Source organism: Eubalaena glacialis, chromosome 6, assembly GCF_028564815.1.
Source record: "Eubalaena glacialis isolate mEubGla1 chromosome 6, mEubGla1.1.hap2.+ XY, whole genome shotgun sequence".
Lineage (NCBI taxonomy): Eukaryota > Metazoa > Chordata > Mammalia > Artiodactyla > Balaenidae > Eubalaena > Eubalaena glacialis.
This window is the reverse complement of record NC_083721.1, coordinates 29,613,450-29,638,454: the sequence shown is the minus strand read 5'-3', so window position 1 is coordinate 29,638,454 and position 25,005 is coordinate 29,613,450. Positions and strand designations below refer to the sequence as shown.

Here is a 25,005-nt window from a genome sequence, read left to right as displayed (position 1 = left end):
ATTTTTTTCATTCCTTCCTCCAAACACCATATTTTACTTCCTACTGTGTTGCCTAGCACTGGAAATTATCTCCATTTTAAAAATTGCCAATTTGCATATATTATTTGCACTTTAGAAAGAAGAAGATGACTAGTTCTGAACCCATGCAATTGATTTCAGATCAGATCATCTAAGAGAGAAACTTAGACGCCTCCAAAATATTGACTTGAAAGAAGAGTTATATGGATACAGTTTAGAGTTTAAAAGCCAACATTTTGCATACTCATATATTGAGTCTAGTTTGTTATTAAAGTATAGAATGAGACAAGAAGAAGATAGATTTTTGGAAGAGGAAAATGAACAAACATTTATTGATATGCTGCTGTAGAGCATTACATCTCAATCCTCTTAACAACGTATAAAGTGTTATTATCTCCTATTTTACAAAGAAGAAACTGAGGCACAAAATAGCTACCTCACCTAAAGTCAGAAAGCTAACAAATGGCCAAGAATTGATCTCAGGGCTGACTTCACTATACTACACAGCCAAACCTTTCATGTAGAATAAAACTCACAAACAAATTAAGGAAGAACACAACAAGCCAAAAGCAACCCCGCTCATTTCTTTAGCAGTCAGCTGTACATATAAACCTTGGTTTTGTAGCTAGAGAATGGGCCACCTCCCCTTCTTCTGCTCTAGTCCCTTTTCTCACTCTCTATTTTGTAATTCTTTTCCAAGGCCTCACTACACTGTCACTTCCTCCTAAGACCCCAAAGGAGTATATTTCAGGAGCAGTCAGAGAAGGAAATTGAGGACAGAGAAGGGTAACTCAAAATCAACCCAGTAGGAGAAGTTGTAGCAAACACATACTTACCAGACAGCATGCAGGTTTTGAAAGAATGGAAAAAGGACTGAGGAGATAACTGAAATTGAGCGGAGGTGATAGGGAGAAAAACAGAAGGGACATACCACAGAGCATGTAAAGCTGAGAAGAAAACACATTTTGATTTCTGTATACCATTTTGATTTCTGTATACCATATAGAAGTCCTGGAAAATGTACTGAAAATATTTCAACTATTCATCCTCTGTTGATAAAGTTAACATTTACTCTGGGAGCAATACTGAAAAGTTGAGAGTCAGTAGTAAAGTTCAAAAGTAGGTCAATGAACTCAACAAAATGCTTAATTTACACATGCATCTATAATCGCCACCCTGGTTTTGAGATACAACTTTCTAAAAATGTATTTGTTTCCTTTTAACTTTGGTTCTTGGGGTTCTTGGTCACCATCAATATACCAGGCACGGAGCTAAGCACCTTTACATAAAACATCTCTTACCATCTTAATGATAAGTCTGGGAGAAAGGCTATATTTTCCCCACTACACAGAAGAAACAACTGGGACTCAGGCAGTAATGTGACTGTGTATGCCATGGATTCCAAATTTAAACTCAGGATTTCTTCCTTTAAAGTCTAATGGCCTTCCCCTTATACTGTGTTGCATAAACTTCTAAACATCATGGTGAGTACAATGCTAGCCATACGACAAATGCAAAAATATTCTGTGGATGCTAGGGTTTACTAAATGTTGGGGATTGGTTGATAGGTTTCGCTTTAAAAGGCAAGCTAATGTACATTTGCCAGTGGGGTGGAGAGAGGGCAGAAATCTAGACAGTGGAAAGAACAGGGACATATCACAGTTTATTCACGTCCAATTCCATACATGCAGACTGAATTTCTAGTTAGTTCTGTTACTGGTAAAGACATAAGCTCACTTTTCTAACAATTTGCCCGGATACAAAGACCAGAATGTTGCTTGACAACTCTTTGGCAGTAACCACATTTGGGCTGTGGTTCCTTTGGCTGAATTTAAATTCAGCTGTATTTCATTCAAGGGAGACTCTTTCCCACTTTCATCTGAACTGAATTAATGCACAATAAATACAGGCATCAAATTTACTAATTGCGGTGAATAAGGATACCAAGGGTTACAGACTGTCAGGAAAAGCACATTACAGAAGCTAAGCACTCAATTTCAAAAAGCCTTTTAACATAAATATTTCAAAAGTATCAGCTTTGTTACCATTTCACACCAATGATTTTCACTTCCCAAACCTATTCTGACATTTAAAGGAACATTAAGAAAAAAAACATATTGCATTATATATGGCTACCACCATATAATGCCACTTAAAAGTTGGTTTAGAATAAAGATAAAGGCAGAGGAAGGTTGGCCATGGTGAATCAAATGAAACCTTTTTCACATATTTCTTTTTGAGTTATGTTAGTGTTATATGATGCAAAGAAACACACACACACACACATACACACACACATACCACCTCAAGATCCCATTCAAACCTATCAACTTGGTTCAAACATCTCAGGATTTAATGATCATGACCAAATGATATTGGAAACTCTCACTAAAGTAAATGGGCTGTGTAATTAGCAAAACTGGACATTTTCTTTGACTCTCTGACAGAGGGGTTGATTTTTGTTCCTCAGCGATCGGGTAGAACACTGTGTTAAGGGCCTTAGGTCATAGAGGAATGTTGGCAGAGAGTTCCATGCCACTAGAACAATAGGAAGGCAATCCACTAAAACATCCGTATTAAGGAGTTGGCAGAAGAGACAGTTGAAAAATGGGAGCATAAAAAATAAAAGTCACCCATAAATTGGGGAAAGTTTCACAAATGAGTAAGGTGAATGATTTTTACCCAGCTTGGATATTAAGCTCGAAAGATCACAACAATGACCCAGTTAAGAAAATCAGATTCTATTTAGAAAGTTACTTAAAAAAATATGTATTATCATAAGAGCTATTTATATTCAAAAGCATTTTGTAAAATCTGGAAGATACATAATTGGTCTGGTCATTTGTTATACCCTCTGTCCAGGGGTTTTTCTACTCTGTGATTTATCAAAAGTCCCAAACACTCTCTGATAGGAGTTTCAACCAAATCAGTTTGGAAAGCACAAAACTATTTCTGGGGAAATATCAGCGGCACCCATTAAAGGCTCTGTACAGTTTCATATAGGCTGATCACAGGAGTCTTTAGTACTGAGAATTCCCAAGGGCTGCCCAGTGCATTCCTTTGCTGTGTTCTCAGTGTGAGATCCCTAACGTGACTTGACTATCTTATAGGTATGGGATTTGGAAGACTTTGAAATCCCAGCTTGGCCCTGAAACAGGGCTTGTGCAACTTCCTCAACCTTCAGAGGCCTATTACCTCATTTGGAAAATTGAATTATCTACTTTATGGGATTGTTGTGTTTATGAGATTAAATAACTTCTGAAAGTGATATACATATGAGAGCGTCTCAGAAAGACTTCCTGGATTGGTGAAGATGAAATTGAAAAATCAGGGAATTCTTTTCTTCTATGCAGAGATGATTCTCAAACTTTGGTGAACATAAAAATATCATCTAAAGAGCTTGTCAAAGAATGTTCATCCTAGAAATTCTGACTCAGTAATCTGGAGTGGGCAGACCTTGGTAACAAATACCGTAGGTGATTCTGATGTAGTTGGTTCATGAAACCACACACAGAGAAATAGTTTTAAAACATAATACTCTAGCCAGATTTTAAGGCAGATTGTTTTATTTGGAATCATCTGACATACTGTGATTCTTTCTTTCAATGTCTTTTCTCTCCTTCAAATCTTCAGGCTTCCAAACCCTCTAATTCTCATCTAGAATGAGTTCCCTAAGCCCCACTCCTAAATAGAAGTATATCAAGTTTTCACATCCAAGCAGCATTGAGTTCTAGTAAGCATGCAATGGCAAGACATCCAAGTTAGAAGAGCACTACACATTTCCTCCTGCCTATTTATTTTAAAATTGGATAAAAATAAATAAAAGGTGTTCACCATTTTACATATTAAAATATAAGGCTCTGAGTTTGGGAATATTTTCATGGGAATCAGGTCCTATTCCCTAGATGATGGCTTAATATAATTCACAACTGCTATTTATTCCTTCACAAAGTTGATTCATGAATATTTATCCTGGACGAGATCTTAGTGGTTACCTAGTCTTACCTATTTGTTTTACAGCTGAAGAAATCGCAACCTATACCATCTGGCTTATCCTCCAACTCAGAATCTTCACAAACGAAGTTTCCCATCCAAGGGAATCCTAATCGAGAAGCAAGTCTACACTCAGAAAAATTTCCCCACTGAACCAAGCTTTGTTATCCCACGTCAGAAAGGAATCCGGTGTCTAAAATTACAGTCATAAATCCTTCATGTAAATAGAATGCAGGACATTTGGGTTAATTTCTTTCATAATGCCTTAACTCATGGGATAAAAAAAGTAGGACCATAGATTTATTCCACAAAGGAATACACTCCTCCAACAGAATAAAATTACCTTTTTACTTCAATAATTGAAAGTCTAGCATTAAAGAGCATTAACAAGTTATTTTCTCTGAATAGAGATTCTCTGCCACTTTCCATCGTAAAATCTGAATGATTTTTGGGTAATTGCTGCTTTGGGTTATTTCCCCATTTTCTTTCCATGTGTACAGAAATTTTAGAGCTGATGATATTTTTAATATGAATCCTTATCTGCTGTTTTCACAGATTATTTTTGCACTTTTCAGAGTGTGTTCTGCTAACCCAGGCCCACACAGCTTGCAAAGATCCCCAGAACTCTTTCCTCTAATTCTTTTCACTCTTTATAAAGCTTTGAAAGATATTGATTCTGCAAATGTGAAAAATTAACTTATCAAAAAATAGCACACATAAAATGGGGACTGGAGAAAGAAACCCTAAGAATATTGTTTTAACTGGAAATTGTACCATTAACTGCTACAACTTACTGTATTCCTGTTATGGCTCTTTGTGATATATTTATCACTGTGTGGGAACAGTTTAATCTACTCCATACAGAGGACAGTAGGAGCTCTCAGTGGCCTCAAAATTTGATGGCCCTTGCCACAAACAACTGATCTAAATTTCTTGCAGGTGGCAGGTCTAACTTTTTTTCCAAAAGGAAATAACCCTCCTCTAAAAGTCAAATTTGTTTTCAAAGCTGCTGTGGTGTCTTTAACCACTTCTTTTTCTAGTTTTTCAGTTGACACCTTGTCATGACTTACGGTGGGTTGCATCAATCATTCTGGGTTCTTACAGAAAATGTTTTGTGGTGGTGACTATCCCACGCACAAAACTAAGTGCCCTTTGTGGGTGACTGCGTAGGTACCACTGATTTCTTGCCAAATCATCCAGAATGCCACAAATACATTAAATCTCTCCACAGGGAGGAAAAAAATTCCCACATCCTAGAGGGAGAATTTATGAGTTCATTTCAATCACCACAAATGAAAGCCACCCTTAATATTCATTAGCGATTTTATGGTGGCAATATGCATTATCTATTCCTATGCCCCTCTGAAAGGCCAATTTCCCTTGAAACCTTGCATGGCTCCAAGCCACTCTTTGTAGAAACAATGGCCTATGTCCAAGTGGAGTCAGAGGGGGCAAATGGATGAAATTTCCTTATCCATTGGTAATGATTCCGTTAAGCCATTGTGGTGGCTATGAGCTTCTAAGTTTTAAAAATGAAAGGACAGATTTGGAATGTACAGTCATGTCATTGTATCACTTCTCCGTCATCATCTGTGACCATATGTCCTAAAGTGAAAGGGGCTTTTTGGTTTGCATGACCAAAGATGACTTTCAAAACTGACATTTCTTTCCTTTGGAGAAATGTGTATACTGGGGACATAAGTCTATGAGCCTGAGAACTGTTCGTCTCTTCTTATTCTACCACTACTGTTCAAGTCACCATCATCTTGCATCTATTTTTCTCTTCCAATCTGTTTTCATCACTGTATGGAAAGCACTCTTCTTAAAATAAAAACTTAAGCATCTAAACAAGAAACAAACAAACAAAAAACACAAGCCATTAGCTTAAAACACTTCTTGCATAGCTTCCCCTTGTTTTTAGGAGATGAACAACAAAATTTAGCATAACCTATGAGGCCATAAGTGGTCTGATCCTCCCTTGTGCCGCATCGCCTTGCTTTCCTTGCACCGCATCTGGACTTACCTTGTGCCACATCTTCTTGCTTTCTCTCCCCGCCATGCTGACTCTCATTCTCCCTCGTTTTGGCTAGTTAACTCCTGCTTTTTACATCAGATTTGAGCTCAATCATCATCACCCCTGAAAGTGTATCCTGACTCCTCAGCTAGATCAAATCTACCTATATAGGCTTCCATAGAGCCGTGTGGCTCTCATAGCTCTCATCAAAGTTACCATTTCATTTTTATTTGTGCGGTTATTTCCATTTTTGTCTCTGATTGGACTATGAGGCTGGCAGGGTTTGTTCTGCTCAACATTGTATCTTCCTAATCTGGAACAATGCAAATACTTCAAAACAAATTGTTGAGTGAATAAATAAATGAGTTCCTGACTTTAATCCATTTTGCACCCTGGCTAAAAATCCCTTTCAGTGTGTGAGATGTGGGCTTCAGTTTGGGTTGGGCTTGAGGTGAACTGCAAAAAGGCCATATTTCTAATCTAATTATTCATCAGTGTGGTTGTATTTAATAGCTGGGAACCATGAGATGCATAAAGATCTTACACTGAATATTCATAAGGGCTTTAAGGGTGAATTCAACCAGTTGCTTTACAATTTCATAGGAAGGAGAGGGGACATGAATTTCTTTCCTTCATTTTTCATTCTCTTATGAAAAAGGTGCGTTATGCCTGAGAGTTATCTTCTGACTCTAAAATAAAATATCATGACATGCATATGTGATATGGCTATGACAAAATATATGAAAGGAGTTTTAAAAAGCTAAAATTGTTTTGCATTTGTAAGACACTGCTGATACGGTGATAATCTGGGAAGTCAGAAAAGGGCAATGGGGAGCCCAGTACGTGTACCCTGAACCCCACCTTCTTTTTGTCTGCATGTCTCAGAGATACACAAGCATGGGGTCACCAGGGCACCTCCGAGAAGCTATAAGCAGGGTCTCACCTTACCCAAACTAGGCAGTTCTGGCTTTCTTATCTATAGGGAGAAAATTGGGCAAACTATACTTATAAATCTTAAAAATTAGTGAAAACTAGTAAACGTACATTTACTACAACATTATCTCATATGATACAAAATTGCTGAGAATTATTGATGGTGAGACTCTGACATCAGGTGTGGCATCTTTGTGGTCCCACAGCCCAGAGCAATACCTGATGTATCGTAGACATAATGCTGTTTTTCACTGCATGAAAGGTAAATAATTATAAACACATAATTAAAAATTGTAATTAAATAGTAATAATTGTCACCAGAAATAGTAGCTCTTCTTCATTACATTCCAACTGTGTGTCAGGTATAGTTAAACATTTTACATCCAATTTTTACAAGAACTCCACAAAGAAATCTTCATTATGCCTATATAGATAAGAAACAGAAACTCAAAGAATTCAAGTAACTTAGCAATCACACAGACAGTAAGCAGTGAGGCTACAGTTCAAGTCCAGGCTTCTTTGGCTCCAATACTCTTAGTTTCCACCATGTACAGCCCCTCTTTGCCACCATGTTTATTTTTCTTTCTGCTGAACAATTTAAAGACAACTTTGTCATAGGAAAGGTCTGGACTGAGAGTTAGGAGGTTTATGTTCAGTACCATCTCTGCCATCATCTGCCGTGGGACCTCAGGTAATTCACTTAATCTTCATGCGCCTCAATTTCTCCATCTGTAAGATGGCAGTGATGTTTTGCCTAGTTCACAGAGCCAGTATAAAATGAAATGTGGGAAAAGTTATATTGCATCTCAAAGGCAGGGACTCTATTTATTAAGTGATTAAGCCCCTATCTTGAATTGGCACTTTCAAATGTATCATTTCATTTTATACTGAAAGTTGGGAACTAACGTCTTCACTTTTCACAGATGAGAAAGTATAGATACATTACTAGCCTAATCTCGAAAGTTACAAAGTCATGTTCTTTGCAGGAAAACGTTGGACTCTTACTGATTTGGGTTTAAAATCTAGTCCTGCAACCTACTGTTACATTACATAAATTATTTAATCTCTTTTACCATTAAAATGGGAATAATAATACCACCTAACTGAATCATAACACAAAGATAGCATATATAAAAACACCTGAAATATAGTCAACTGCTAAGTCAATGGAGACTATGATTGTCATTGTATCGACATGTCTGCATGATCAGGACAAGATCTCAAAGGTGCCACCTAGTGTGTGTGTGTGTGTGTATGTGTGTGTGTGTGTGTGTGTGTGTGTGAGAGAGAGAGAGAGAGAGAGAGAGAGAGAGAGAGAGGGAGAGAGTGAGAGAGAGATGGGTGATGGTGGCAGAAGAGGATGTCTCACTCCAGCCCAGCACTCTTCACACTGCATGGCCCCTGCTCTTCTGCCACCCTCTACAGTTCTACTTAAACTTCACCCGCCCATTTGTCAAAGCAGGATTTTGTCCTCTGAAATGGCATTCAAAAGGATTTTAAAAAACAGTTCTTCTTGAGTGGCAGAAACCTTCTTAGTTCCTGAGAATGGAAATATAGACATTTTGGTTCATGAAGAAGTTTTCATGGTCAGGAGAACCTGGCCGTATCCCAGGTGAAGTCTGTATTCACATACATAGTTGTTGGTTCAGAACGTGAGGAAGTAGTCAGGACAGAGGAAGTGTAGTTGGTCAGGAAAAAGAATAAAAAATAAAAATCCAAACCTAAAATAGCTTATGTAAAAAAAAAAAAAAGATAGAAATCAGGTCAACAATGGGCATCTGAAAAGTGAGAAGAGAGCTGCTTTGAAAAAGCTGAAAGAAAATCTTTATGTACTAATCTCTTTCTGCACATAGGACTTATCTTCCTTGGTGTACCCTCATAGCCCAAATACTGAAGATAAAAAGGAGTCTTAAAAATCATTGATAGCTCTCCCTCTTTCTAAAGATGAGGAGGCAGCAGGCCATGGAGATTAAGCATCCTGACCCAGAGAGATCCCAGTAAGTGACAGAGTTGAGCTCACAACTGGCTCTCCTGTCTCCAACCTGTGCGCCTTTGATGTATAACATCGCTTCTGACACACTATGCTGCACACTCAAAATATGACTTTGTCTTTAGCTTGCTTAGCAATATTTGAATTTTGAGCTTGCTTCTCTGCCACAAAAGAAATTCTACCAATACTTGGGGCATTCTCCAAGGCTCATTATATAAAATGTTCTAACATTTAGGCCTCTCTCTTCCCAAAGGCCAATGTCCAGTATTAGTGATTTGCTTTATTCTTCTGAACCACGCAAAAGAGTTAGGTTCTCAGTAAGGAGGCACTTGATGTCTCCCATGTTCAATGAGCATAACTGGGTCCCCTTCAGATTGACGTTCGTTGTCCTCCTTTGTCTATTTGAGAATCCAAAGAAGCAAATTTCAACTTTCTTGTAGAAGCCAAAATGTAGTTATAATTGATTATCATGGGTTCTATATCATTATCACAAGAGCTATTCTAAATTACAAATATTTTATGAAGACTTTAGAAAGATTTTATTTTGGGTGGTACCAATTCAACTTTCTCCTTAATTTGATGCACCTGCGTAAATAAGCACAGAGAAAAAACAACAACAAAACAAAGAGAGAAGTGGGACAAAACCCTTAGGGCAATTCATGAAAAAGAGGGATTCTTGGTTTCTATAACAGTTCTAGAACTAGATCACAGGTCTGTTATTTTCACTGATATTCATGAGGTTTGTGTAACTGGGAAAAGCCAAACATTAACCTAAATAATTTGATTCGTTTGCATTCTACACTGCCCTGCTTCAAAAGTTTAATTTAATAATATCTCTAGTTATCCTGGACTTCTAGACTAAGACTTCACACTTACAGAGCAATTACATTTTCTCATTTTATCTTTATATTTATTTTACAAGATTTTATTAGAAAAATACGTTTGAACATTCCATAAACATTTACAAATTACTCTCCTCAAACTCAACCTAAATAATTTCCATAAATCTGATATCTTGCATTATAAATCTGATATCTTGCATTATAATGTCTCATAATTTAAATGTTTCTTCCATAACTTCTTTTTTATTTTTTTAATTTTTAAATTTTTAATTTTTTAAAATTAATTTATTTTATTTATTTTGGGCTGTGTTGGGTTTTCGTTGCTGCGCGCGGGCTTTCTCTAGTTGCGGCGAGCGGTGACTACTCTTTGTTGCGGTGCGTGAGCTCCTCATTGCGGTGGCTTCTCTTGTTGCGGAGCACGGGCTCTAGGCACGCGGGCTCAGTAGTTGTGATCGGGCTTAGTTGCTCTGTGGCATGTGGGATCTTCCTGGACCAGGGCTCAAACCCATGTCCTCTGCATTGGCAGGTGGATTCTTAACCCCTGCGCCACCAGGGAAGCCCAACTTCTCTTTTTTAATGTAAATGTGTTTGCACATCTGGCCAGATCTTTTCCAGGATTATTTTATATACAAGTATCGCAATATGTTTCCCATCTTAGTGAATTTTTATACTGAGGATTGTGATTATTTGTTTTTCCTTTTTACCTTTTTTAATAAGACCCCATAAAATCTCATTATAAATATGAAACGGTAGATTCTTCCTCCCACATACATATTCATAGCCTAAGTGGCTTAGGAGGCACTTGACATGAGTTTGCTAATGAGTGAATAAATGGATGAATGAATAAATGAATGAATGAATAAGCTGTTGCAGTATCTCCCATTTTTCAAATTCTTCTCTTGGGTAAATGTTAATTCTCCTTCCATCAAATATTATTGGCTATAATTAAAAATTTGTCATGTAAAATACTCATAATTAATTATTTGTTCTTGTTCATTTAGGACCTTAAATTATTTTTAGAATCTTGATTCTCAAGTTAATTAATTTCAGTGCAGAGTGTAATAAGTATAAATATCTTTTGGTATTTTTCTATCACATTTTCCTATTTTTCCTTCTGCATTTCTCAGTCCAAATTATCATTTACTCTGCCTTCCTTTTCACAGGTTGTCCAGATCCATTCATTAAAACCTGTTCTCCTTCCATACCACCATAATTCCAAGGTAAGCAGATAAAAGTTTAAAGCTGTTCTAACAAATAGCTTTTGCTGTTAGAGTTGAACACAAGGGCATTAAACTATGAGAAATCAGGCATTGATGGTTCATAGCCTGTCTTCCTCTGCGTGGATATGGGAGCAGTCTTCTTTTTTTTTTTTTTTTTAAACATTGTGTTATAGTTTCTTTTTTTTAATTTATTTTTTATTTTTTAAATGCTATTCTTGTCTGCTTACATTCTTTTTATTTATGTATGTATGTATGTATGTATGGCTGTGTTGGGTCTTCGTTTCTGTGCGAGGGCCTTCCCTAGTTGTGGCAAGCGGGGGCCACTCTTCATCGCGGCCCCTCGCTGCCGAGCACAGGCTCCAGACGCGCAGGCCCAGCAACCGTGGCTCACGGGCCGAGTCGCCCCGCGGCACGCGGGATCCTCCCAGACCAGGGCTCGAACCCGCGTCCCCTGCATTGGCAGGCAGACTCCCAACCACTGCGCCACCAGGGAAGCCCGGGAGCAGTCTTCTTGGTATGTGTTATTCACTGGGCCAGTAAAAATACGCCCATCGGTGGGACACAGAGACTTTTGTCAGGAATCTAACATCACTAATGTACAAAGAAAATGATAATAGAGCCTATGAAGTTAATTTTGCCTTTTTTCTAAACCACGTGCCTCCTTACTCTCTTTTTATTGGTCCTCTCAATCCTCATTCCTTTTCACACATTTTTTTCTTCGAAGTGTACCACATGAATTCTTACTCATCCATATGTATTTGTAACCTTCCATACTATTCATCAAACAGGTAGAGAAGAAAGGAAGATCTAAATGAGAAAACAGTATAAACAAAGCTATGAAGATGGGAAACAAGTCATTGTGTTTGGCAAAAGGATGGTATCACTGTGCTTATAGCAGAGTGTGTGTGTGAAAGAGACTGGTGAGAATCTAGTTAGAAGGCAGATTAGGTGAATGAGTTTGCTTTTGACCCTGTAGATGTTAGGGAGATGCTTAAAAGTTTGTAAGGGGAGCAGTGACACTAGGTTTGAGCTTCAGAATCATTATTCAGGTAGCATTTATCAAGTAGATTAGTCAAGTAAATTAATCTGGTAGATTAATCTGGTAATGACATGTCATGTTGATTGAAGGAAGTAGCCTAGACTAGAGTCAGAGATACTGGGAGAGATTGCCAAGGTTGAGAATAGAAAGACAAAGTAGAAGATAGGCACAAATAGCTTATCCTGGTTTTGTCACCTCTGTCCCATAGATCAGTAGTTTTGGGGGTACAGTATTAAAACTCTGAAACCACTTAGCAGAGGGGCTGTAGGACCCAAGAACATTTTTCTATGTCAATAATTAGAGCATCCACTACTCCCCATTTGAATTGAAAGGTTAACTGTAAAATCTTTGTTCCTTTATTTCTTGGTTAACTTTAGCACACATCCTGTTCCTCTCACTGAAACAGTTCTGTAAAGAAATCTTCCATTCTCCACACTTTCTCTTTTGGTGCAATTTTGATGAGTTCACATAATACTCCAATAAGACCTTTCAGCTCCACTCTTATCATCCTCTTCTTATGCATTTTAAGATGCTTTAAGTGGAGCTTTGTTTATTTTCTCACCTTGAGATTTGGTATATAAACTTCAATCATTTTTCTTTGACTTTTATGTAATTTGGTTTCTCATTATTATAATTTTTCTATCTATACTGCATTTGAATTCTTCTATACATGGGTCTCTGTTTTGTTCTTTCAGGCCTTTGACTTTCCTTCTTTCTGAAAGAGCTTTTGTTACTATCATTTTTTAAATATATCACATTATTTTTATAAAATAGATTCTGGAACATTTTAGACATTTGAAGGGAAGAAGGGATATTTGTTCCCCTTTTTCATGTCAAGATTATTCCCATTTCTTAATCTGATAAACTATTTATTCTTCTTATAAATCTGAAAAAAAGTATCCGAGATTTTGAAAAATATATTAGCTACTCTTTTAATATTACCTTAAAGGAAGACCTCATCTCCTTTGCAACGCACAAACTTTATTCTTTCTTGCCCTTATTCCCAACTAAGTCTATGGCTCACTTTCCTCTTTTTTGTTATGATGTTTCAAGTTCTCAGCACGCAGGATTTCATAAATACACTTCAATCACTCTCCTTGTAAGTTGATTGTAAACACTTGGCCACAAATATTATTTTTGGTTACCTCCACTATTACCTTTCTTAAGATGCATCTGAAATTCTCTCTCAACACCACTCATCTTGGATGTTAGAAAAGATCGGCATCCCTAAGTAGTTTTTCCTTTCACATCTCTCTTGTGGAGTTTACACTTTCATAAATCTCATCTTTTGCCTTTCTCAATTTATATCAAATCTGTAATCACACATCTCTCCCCACTCCTCAGATCCCATAGACCTTACACACAACTAAACTGCATGTTAATCATCTGTGTGTGTCTCATTCTCCCCTTGTTGACTTCTGTGAAGAGTCCTTCACAAATAATACATTTCCCTGTCTGGATTCAATTTGTTTACGGTATCTCAACTGAGTAAAATGTTGCTCCTTTCCAAGCCCAGTACAAGCCTCTTGACTCTTTGATTTAGGTATAAATATTACCTACTATCAACTGAGTCCTGACGCCATTTCATTTAATCTTCCCAACAGCCTTTGCACAGCAGGCCTCGATAACCTTGTTTTACAAATGGGCATTTTCAGTATGCAAAGAATCACTTGGAGGAAAAGAGATGAGTAGGGTCTGAAACCAATACAGAATTGGAATTTGCATGTTAAAGAGGGTAAGGAGCTTGCCCAATCTCACTCTGCTAGTGATGTCAGCGTCGGCATTACACCCAGCTCTATAAGAACCAGCTTTGAGAGTGTGAGCCTGAAGTGGGCTAGCAGGGAGGTGTACCTGCGTGAATAAGGACCGTCTAGAAGACAAGTCACTTTCAGGCCACCTCAAAACTCTGATTTAATGATGGGATCAAAAACACTGGAATCCACTATTGCTGAAATTTCTGACATCGAGAAACTAATTTGTGGATTGGTTTTATTTCCCTAAATGTGGGGTTTAAGCCCAGCTCCAATGTATCTGTATATGTAGGTACATTTAGAAAAAAATCTGGTCACACTTTTACCCTTTAAAATCGCAAAAATGTCACTGCTGACTACCTGTCATTGATAGTAAGTAACACTCATTTGAGAAGACTTTTCCCTCAACACTATCTGCCTTCTGTATCTTCCCTAGAATGAAAGTTAAAGTATAACCCAAATAATAGCCTTGTAATTACTACAGAAAAAAAAATACCAGCTATGCTAAAATGAAACTAGATTTTTTACTTGCTATTATTATAGCATATATGTGTAGAATATAAAAATAATAATTTGCACTCATCCAACTTCTTTCACTCTATGTCTCAAATCCCTGAGTGCAAAGGGTCTCATTAAGTTTACCAAACCAATTTAACTCTAACGTGTTCTTGAACCTTCTCTCCAAATCCACTGAGGTTTTCCTGTCACAAATGTTGAACACTATCATCTGAAATTCTGAGCACTCTGCAGATATGTTTGACCTTCTGCAGATAAAAACTCCTTACTTAATCATTTAGCTATGTACTAAAATAGGCAAAACTACCTAAATAAAAAAGAAAAACATTATTATATATATATATACCAAAATCAATACACACATTCACAAACACTCACACACACATAATAACTGAGTTTATGTACGATTGCATTAATATAGGGACAGTTAGAAGAATGAGAAGAAAAGTTTTATCCAGATCTATGGTAACAAAGTCCATTGGTTTCTAAAACTCCATTCATTTAGTCAGCAAATGTTACTCAAATATTTATTGAGTGCCTATAATATTCTAGAGACTACGGTGGATACAAAGATGAATTACTTACAGCAAATAAACTAACGTCCAACTCATCCCACTACAGTGTGGAGTGTGGTAAGCTCCATGAAGACAGGAGCAGTGCATGTATTGTTTAGCTCTGTGTCCCCAGTCTAATATTGTACTGGCACAGTGACACCAATATGTATTTGATGCCTATACAATGAAAGAATAATGCCCTTAAGTGATCTAGAAGTTCAAAGGAAGGAACTTCCTGTCTGGCATGACCCAGGAAGGCTTTCTAGAGGACAAAGTATTTGATCTGAGTCTGAAGGGATAGGGTAATGTTTTTAAAGGAAAGAATAATACACCAGGCAGATAAGTAACTTATGTTCAAGTTGAAAAAAATTAGACACTTTTAAATCTTAGAATATTTGTGTTATTTAATTTTAGTTTCTCAATTACCTCATGAGCTTAATATTACTATTTCCATTTTACTATTGAGAAAATTGAAATTAGAAGGTTTCAATAATTTGCCCAAGCTAAACAAATAGCAGAGGTTGGATTCAAGCCCAGATTTGTCTAACTCCATATCCATACTCTTTCTCTTGTACCATATAGCCTTAGGACCTAGCTTAGTATATGGAAAACACTATAATGTATTAGCTAAAATCAGGATCCCTAGTCTAGTTTCTAGATCTTGGCTCCATTTCTTATTAGATCTGTGACGTTGTACCTGTTACTTTTTGGTACCTCATTTTTCTCAATTGTAAAATAGGAAGGAATTAATAGTAGAATAACACTTCCTACATTATAGGGTTGTTGTGAGAATTAAATGAAATGATACAGATGAAGTGCTTAGAAGAATAGCATGCGCAAAGAAAATGCTCATTTAAATTAGCTATTATTTGTCTGTGAAACTGCAAGACAACAGCAATAATTTAGACAATTCAACGCACATCTTCTTGATCTGAATCAACATCCATTGTCTTCCTTTAGTTAAAGAGAAATCCCTGGAAAATATTATGCAGTAGTTTATTCGAACACAAGGAACATGTCCAATAGTAACATGATAGCAGAAGTCACAAGAGCTGCATTGTTTTTTGGAAAGACAGCTCTAGCTCTGGTAACTTTCCAGAGACTCATAAATTTGACTGATTAGCACATTTGTTATCTGTTTCTTTCCTGCTAGTACAAACATCTAGATAAGATGATACATTTCCGTAGTTTACAAACTTACCCATGAGTGTGGGAGATCCATATCTGTACAAGAAGACTTGAGATCTGGGTGGTGAGTGCAGTGGAAACAGTTGTCCCAGGGTCCAACCCGGTCAATTTGGAAATCAACATATGTCCACAGCGGGTTTTCTGGAAAAGGCTTCCAGCTGTTCCACATCTGAACTTCACCTCCACTGTGGGATAATATTTTGGCCAAGCTGCATCCAGTTGAAGTACTGGGTCTAACCAGTGATGCAGAAATAGAATCTAATCTAATCTCCATTTCTTCCTTCCTCCTCGTACTAACATTATTAACTTTCTTTTCTTGGGATTTGGCTAATTTCATACAGGAAGTCAATGTTTCATCTTCGTCTTCTGAATGGTAAAGAAAAATAAGAGGTAAGTCTGTCTAATAATTTTGCACATGTAGAAATTATGACTATTATAATTCCCTTTATATAACAGAAATGAATGAACATCACAGGCTAAACCAGGAAGTCATATAATTTCACAAAATTGTTTTACAATAGCATTTCTTTAAAGGGTAAGTCTTTGATATATTAAGTGACTGGTTTTGTAAAAACAGATTTACCTAAAATTTTTTGAAGGCGTATATAATGATTAAAGCCAATTTGACTGGAATGACTGAAAACCACATGAAAATAGTGTACTGAAAGACACTTTAGAAAAAATACAAATTAAAAAAAATTCTCCACATGTTATAAGCATGATATAGTATGTTTCTATTCTTAAATATTTTTAATTTTTGAGGTCATGTGTATAAGAGAGCATCATAAGGAAGCACATCAAATCTTTGCCTTACTTAAAAGAATGAAATCTCAGTAGAGATTTTTGGAAATTCTTTTGGTATCCTAAAATTCTCTATCTTAGTATCAATCTGCAAAGAGATTTATGCACGTGGTATGTCTCATGGTGAAATATTTTGGAAAAGTAAGAACAAGACTGAGAAAACAAAAGAAAAAGGTACATCTTTGGTCCTATAAAGTTGATGAGTGAGACCTATATTTGCATGTAGTGTAGGGTCTGATGAAATTTCTGTTAATATATAAAACATTTATAGAGAATAGAAACATATATCACCCTTAGTAAATTGTGCCATATGGTCGAATCTATTTAAATTCAAATGCTTAGCTGGTATAAACAAAAGATTATGATTAATAGCGCATTCTTGTAAATAAATGAAAATCAAAGTTGCATGTCACGATCTGCCAATTAGCTGCCCTCCCATCAAAACTGAATCATACTGTTTTCTATGGCCAAGGAATGGGAACAGTGGACAATGCTGACCCTTATTTTCTTGCTGAGCTTTACCCATATCTTTCTCTTCCTCTTCCTCTGAGTCTGGTTCTGAAGGAAAGGGGAAATGGAATGTCATGGAAGAAATTCAGGAACAGTGTAAGGATACTTGTTTCACAAATAACTTGGCAAAAAAACCCAAAAAAACTCAACGTTTAATGATTACTTTAAGGCCTTATCAAAATGTCCTTCATTAATATATGCTACCCCAATTCTTCCTCAAAACGTTTTTATCAGCTCATTGAGTTCTTACTTACGGAGATTTATTGACGTAGGTTTCATCTCATTCAGACTCGGCACCCTGGCTTTCTTGGTCCAAACCAGTTTCTGTAGTCTCTTTAAGGTGCCCACGGATTCCACGGGGTCATCACCTGATTTTATGGCCTAGCACAAACACAGCTCGGGGTAAAGACAAATCATTCTCCACAAAAAATTAAATATAAAATGTGTCGAGATCATAAACGTAGGAAAATTAAATAATATGACCTTGACCTGTAGCCTGAGACAATTTAAGCAATAACTTGAAAGCACACCACCTTTTGCAGGTTCAAATTTGTAAAGTATATTACAGCCGGCCAGTCATAACAAGACAGAGCATTTTTTAACCATTTTTTTTTCTTTTTACTTCAAAATGCAGCAAAATGGATTGAATCCAGAGCCATCTATAAATGAGGCACCCCTGCTCAAGGTGAAATGCTGGACAGGAAAAAGTCCTTTGCAGCATAACGTAGATGGAGCAAGAAATTGAAAGTTGCTACTTGCGTGTGTTAGAATAGACTGACAGTGTTAAAAAAAAAAAAAAAAGCAGAATTCAATTTTCTTTATTTTCCTTTTGGAAATTTCTGGTAAAACAGCATTTTATTTCAAGTATAAAATATTTTCAAACAATATACTATTCTTTAAATAGCCTCTTGCTTTCTAAAAGACACACACTGAGAAAAGTAAAAACACAGCCACAACATTCTATATTATGTTTTAGTACGTAGTCATTAGTATTTAGTCATTGGTTTATTGTGGCAAAAAAAAAATATCGATAAAAGAATTAACATTGCTTTAATGACTCAAAGTTGTTTTTGGAAGATACAGAAATATTTCTCACTAGCTTAATGTTGACAAATTTGTATTTATATTGCTTTTACTTATTATTTTTAAGATATTATTCTCTTAAAGATTTCAAAATATTTTGGAAATTAATACCTTATGTGCTAAATGTTATACTAATTGGTAAGATAGCTGTATTCTGTTGTATTAACAAGATAAGAAGTTATGCATAGAGGAATACTTCTTTTTCATCCAGAAAACTCAGGATTCAGAAATACTTCTCTGCCTGCTTCTGCCTCATTCTTTCCATCGAACAGCTGATAAATGACATCAGAATAGATACTGCATTTTTTAAAAGGTGAATGATTTGCTTCCTCATTAATGTTTAAATGAGACATAATTATAACAGTGCTTTCCAATCCTTTGACAGAGACTGTAAGCCCAAAGAAATATTTGGAAGAAAAGGATCTCTGGCATGCAAACGTTTCTAATTATTACATTTAGTTCTTATTCTTGGTCTTTATGACTTTGAACAGCCAACATAAACTTGATGTTCTATCTGCATAATAATACCTAAATAAGAAATGGGATGTTTTGTCAGAGCAAGCCGTACCTGTTTGCATTAAATAAATGGAAAAATACTGAAATCATTTTAATCTTACAGAGAGGACTGTGATGAGATTTTCTTAGATATGCAAAATTTTCCTCTTTTTCCAAAGGTCATGCTTAGCTCACCACGATTTCTATTGCTATTTATTTTTGTATTATTTTCCCCAGTATTCCTTTTCAGTACTTTCTGAGTTACTCAGCTTTACAGGTCTATTACAACTCAAGAAGAGTGATTTTCTAATCTTTAGCCCCTTCCAGAAATAATGAGCTGGCATTGCGCAACCATTGAGCACAGTATTTTTTGTTGTTGTGCTTCTTTTCTTATGGCAACCTCTTCATCTTACAGACAAAGCTTAATTGCTCCATTGAAACACTGGCAGCAAAAATAACCTTCTCTTTCCCCCTTCTTTGTGAAAAAGACTTTCACTTGATTTGGGGAAAGATGTTAGATCCAGGGTAACTGAATTTCTTACTAACCATTTGCCCCTAGGAGGAATGGAAACTTCTGAATAGTGTCTAAATTCAAATGTGTGGTCCCATGGCCCAGAGGTGGTAAAACAAACTGGCCCCGCATTATTTTGTTCATACTCTATCATAGCCTTTTTAAGACACAGTATTGTTAACTTTTATATCTTTATTCACTTACTCATATTTGAATTATTAGAGATCAGTCTATTGAAGTTTATTCATTTTTGAATCCGATATGCCTAGGATTGTGCATGGCTTAATAAATGCTTGCTGAATGTAAATACACTCTTGGTTTCATACTTATGTTTTATCTACCAAATGGATTACTCGCAGTAAATTGTTTATATTAGGCTGGCTACTTTTTAATAGCGAAGTACTTCTGGAAAACTTTCTCTTGCTATTAGATTGTATATACCTGATGCATGAAAATTAGAGTTAATATTATTATAAGAGGTATAGAATCATTAAGATTTTCTATTAAAAAGAAATCTTCTAGAATATTTTAAAATAATAGTATTATTCACTACAATCCTCTAATCTGTTACCTGTATATTTGGACTGAATTTGATTAAAATTTCCATAATGTGCCTTTTAATTTCTAGATATTTTCTAAGAAGACCGACCTGTAAATTAAACTTACCATTCAACCAATCAACAAACTTTTATTGAGTACCTACTATATGTCAAACACTATCACACTTTCTGGGAATATGGCATTGAGCAAGTAAGATGAGATCCCTGCTTTCATAGTCTACATTCTAGAGATAAGTGACATACCATTAACATATAAACAAGTACATGAACAATAAAATGTGGCATAAGAAGTGCTGTGCTAAGAATTCACAGGGTGATGGCATGGGAATGGGGGGGTTACTAATTTACATTAGGTTATCAGAAGGGTTTCACTGAGGATACTGAAACTGAGGCTTGAATGACAAGAAGGAACCAGACATATGAAAATTTGGAGATCGTTTTGGATTCAGTGGATGGTCAGGAAGAACATTTCAACTGAAACTTTGATGGAAAAGAGCGAGCTAGGCTAATAGCAGAGGGAAGAGAATTCCTGGAAGAGGATACAGCCTGTGCAAAGGTTCTAAACCTGGAATTCTTGGGAGAATTCTTACTGTATACCTAAGGAAGAGAAAGAAGGGAAGAGTGGCATGAGATGAGGCCAGAGATTTAACTAGGAGTCTTCAAGGAAGATTTTTTAAAGCAGGCTGAGGAATATATATTTTATTCTAATCAGAGGAGTGACACAACTTGGTTTACATTTTTATTCATCTTCCCTCTTCATTGAATTTTGATCATCTTCCTTTTTAAAGGACTTTTCCCAATAGCCTTCAAACGTGCTCTGATCTCATCCATCTTTAATTCACAATCTTTTACTTACCACTCTTTCTACTCCCTTTCCCAGGCATGCTTCTCAAAAAAGTTAACTGTGTATGCTTCCTTTAATTTAATCTTTTTAATTTCTCATCCTTTCAACCCATCTCATGTACTCATCAATCAGCTTTTGTCTCTACTATTCCATTTAAATTGCTTTTGTGGTCCACTGAACTCCACAAACACCATTACTACTTGATATTCAGCAATATTGACCATGATGACCTTTAGGAAACACTTTCTTTTCTTGGCTTCTGTGACTCCATGTTCCTGGTTTTTCCTTTCACCTTTTTTGGCTGTTTTTTCTCTAACTCCTATATGCTGACACCTCCTTTCCTCTCAAAATGAAGTGCTTAAATTCCTTTAGAACTAGCTCTGGGCCTTTATATAATATTGCCATCATTTTTTTTCTCATCTACACACACACACACACAGATACACACAGACACACAGACACACACACACACACACACACAGCTTTTAATACCACTTATATGCTGATGATTCCCAATTTATTTCTCTAAGGCTTTCTTCAGAGCTTCAGACTCACCTCTCCAACTGTCTATTTAAAATGATTTATGAGCCTGATCAAGAGTGACCTCTAGCCGCCCCCCCCAAACATGTTTCTCACCTGGTCTTCTTCAACTCACTGAATGCCATCTTTATCCACCCTCCTGCATATCCCATAAATCAGATTATCACCTTTGCCATTTACCTCTCTTTTGTTTACTTATATTTATCCCATTACCGAGTTTGGTCTATTCTCCAATATGTGTCTTGAAGCTGTTTCTTTTTTACCATTTCCATTGTTATCACCCTAGTTTAATTTTCTTTCATTGAAACTATTGCCAAGTCCCCAACTGGTTTTCTTTTAGTTTTTGTACTCCTTTAGTTGATTTGTAATATAAGGTTAGAGTTCTCTTTGAAAGATGTAAATCTGGTGATATTACTACCTCTTAAATTACTGCAGAAATCCCAAGTATTCTTTTAATAAAATCCAAAACTTAACTGGGTCTATAAGGCCCACGTCTCTAGGGTCCCCACTGGCTCACAAGGTGCAGGCCTCTAGTTTCCTAATCTCTGTAACTCTCCTTTCTCAGGGTTTTTGTATATGCCGCTCCGTCTGCCTGGAATGCTTATTCTCATTCTCTTGACCTGGTTAATTCCTTCCTACTCACCCCTGGAGCCTCAGCCTAATGTCATTTTTTTCAGGCAGATCGTTCCTGACTCCCAAGTCCAAATTAGGTCTGCATTCTTTTACGGTCTTGTCTTTCACTGCAATTTCAGATTTACATTTTTGTGTCATCATTGGTTAAATGTCTTTCTTCTCCAATAGGCTCTAAACTGAAGGAAGGTAGGAACCATACCCTTCTATATAGGTATCATGCAGTATCCTTGGTATCTGTAACATTGTTGACAGTTAGTACTCCATATGAATTAGTTAAAATAATAATATGAAATGAATGAATGAATAAATGGATGAGGACCTGATTTGGTAAAATCTATCTATTTCTTCAAAATGTAATGATGCAAAAAACAGGATTAGGAATTGAGAAATGAGAGGAAATTTAAAAATTATTGTATTTTGCTTACTTATTGTTTTCCTTCATCGAAATGGTAATCATATGTGAATATAAATTAAATATTTTCATACATATATTTTAATATGTGTATACTATATTTTTTATATATAATTCACTTGGCTCACATTCCTTAAATAATGTAAAAATTTTGTTACAAGTGTTGGATTAAATACACCTCATTTTCTGACACTCTGCTTGACTATTAGGATGATAGAACAATTTTTAGAAAATAGCACCAATGAACTATTGAACTGGATTAGTCCTACAATCATATTTTATGAGCCAGGATGGAAATTACTGGACATCTAGTCTACCACCCTATTTAAAAAAAGAGAAAACCCAGAGAAGATAAGTGGTTTATCCAGGGAAAGATAATTCATTAATAACAGAGCTAGGATGAGAATCAAGTATTCTGACTTTTAATCCAATATTCTTTCTCACAAGATTTTTAGGAACCAACTAATTATCTAGTTACTAGTTTTCTGGTATTGATGGTGAAATTAAGACCAACCAAACTCAGGGTTTTGATTTATAAGTTAAATATGGTTCTCCAATATAGAGGATAATTATCAGGTATACAGATTTATAGGCCTATCTTCATATATATATATATATAATATATAATATATATCTTCTTTTATAGATGTTTATATATAATACATATGAATATTTAATATCACATATATTTATACATGTGTTCTCTTTCATATATGTATTTCACTACCAGAGAATTATTTATTTATTTATTTATGGCTGCGTTGGGTCTTTGTTGCTACGCGCGGCCTTTCTCTAGTTGTGGCGAGCGGGGGCTACTCTTCGTTGCGATGTGCGGGCTTCTCATTGCGGTGGCTTCTCTTGTTGTGGAGCACGGGCTCTAGGCACATGGGCTTCAGTAATTGTGGCACATGGCCTCAGTAGTTGTGGCACACGGGCTTAGTTGCTCCGTGGCATGTGGGATCTTCCCGGACCAGGGCTCGAACCCATGTCCCCTGCATTGGCAGGCAGATTCTTAACCACTGCGCCACCAGGGGAGTCCCAGGGAATTTAAATCTCTTCCAATTTTATCCCCTTCCTTTTACACAGGAGAAACTTAGGCTTATGGAGACTAAGTAAATCCAAATCATCTAACTGTATGAACTATGATCTCTTTACGCTACTAATGAAAAGGAAGTTGGAAAGTAACATGACAGACCTTGAATGAAGTAAAATAATTTCCCTTTGTTCTTTTTTAGTTCTTAATTTCTGATTTAGAAAAATTTTCCTCTCTAGTGATCTCTTTAGCAAGTATTCAAATAGAAAAAACCAGATCACCTGACATCTATATCACATAATTTCTTCAACAGAGGAAATAGAGGTTTTTAAAAAGTTATTATCTTGGTTTATTTTAAAAGGAAGCTGTAATGAACACCCTGAAGTGAAACTTCAAGTAGTTTCATGTATTTTGCATTGACAATTTCTCTGAACCTCATAGTCTTATGACTCTTCACTTATTTACTCAAATGTTGCCAATTCTTAGGGCTTCAGAAATGATTTTTTTAATGCTCACAATACACTGTTAAGTGAAAAATTAGAATGCAAATTTGTATAAAAAGTACAAACACCGCTCTAAGTGCCTTCTTTCTTCTTTATATACTCGGCATTTTCCAAGTTTTCTACAATGAAGATACATTACTTCTATAATTGGGAGAAATTCTATAATTTAAAAAATGTATTAAGAATATAGGTTTGTTTTAATCAAATCTATTTCTGCCAAAACTGTATCTCCATTCTCTTTCACGTGAAAGTGATTACTCTCTATTTATGACCTAAAACATACTCTAAAAAGATAATTTGTAAGGTCACAATGATCAATTAACATTTAGTAACTCAATGGAGAGTAATAAAACCAAGAAGATTATGAACTAGAATCAATCAATGCAAACAAGTTTCATCTCAGAGGTTTATTTTACTGCTTTCTTTGGAACTACAACTAGCTAAAAAGACAATTTGAAAATAATTCATTTACACAAAAGAAATATTGATTGAAGAAATAACTGGTGGGAAAATTGCCATGTTGATGTTAAATATACTTACATAATTATAATTACAAACTGTATTGTTTTTGTGATAGAAATTGAAATGAAATGAAGACTGTATCAGCACTTAAAATAGGGTTGGGCACAATAAAAAAAGTCATTGAATGAATAGGCAGGTGCATACACTAATTAATGAAATAGAATATATTCTCCTAGAAGCCTTATAAGATATTTACTTATTCATTCAACACATATTTACTGAGCACCTGACCTCTGGGAGACGCAAAAGAGAATAAGACATTTTGTCTGCCTTGTGATGCTCATTGCTTAATATGAGTGATTTTAAAAAACAGTCACCTAAGTTTCTGTGTCTGTCTCCTCCACTGAAAGGTGAGCTCTTTGGGGTTCCAGAGCTGTTTTGCACATCTCAACCCTGGTCTCTAACATGCTCAATAAATATATGGGAACTGAACAGTTGGTCAAAAATACATCTGGAGGAAAAGGTGAATGTGTGTCATATGAGAAATACAAATAAAATGT

General features: G+C 36.0%; 1 protein-coding gene across 1 annotated transcript in view; it reads right to left on the bottom strand.

The window, feature by feature from the left end:
- SAMSN1 (SAM domain, SH3 domain and nuclear localization signals 1) overlaps positions 1-25,005 on the bottom strand; it is a 139,344-nt gene that overhangs the window by 63,493 nt on the left and 50,846 nt on the right. The window contains exons 7-8 of the mRNA XM_061192708.1: positions 17,624-17,750; positions 16,072-16,424 (exon numbers count right to left, since the gene is read on the bottom strand). Of these exons, the coding sequence (XP_061048691.1) occupies positions 16,072-16,424; positions 17,624-17,750 (480 nt within the window). The remainder of the gene's footprint in view (positions 1-16,071; positions 16,425-17,623; positions 17,751-25,005) is intronic.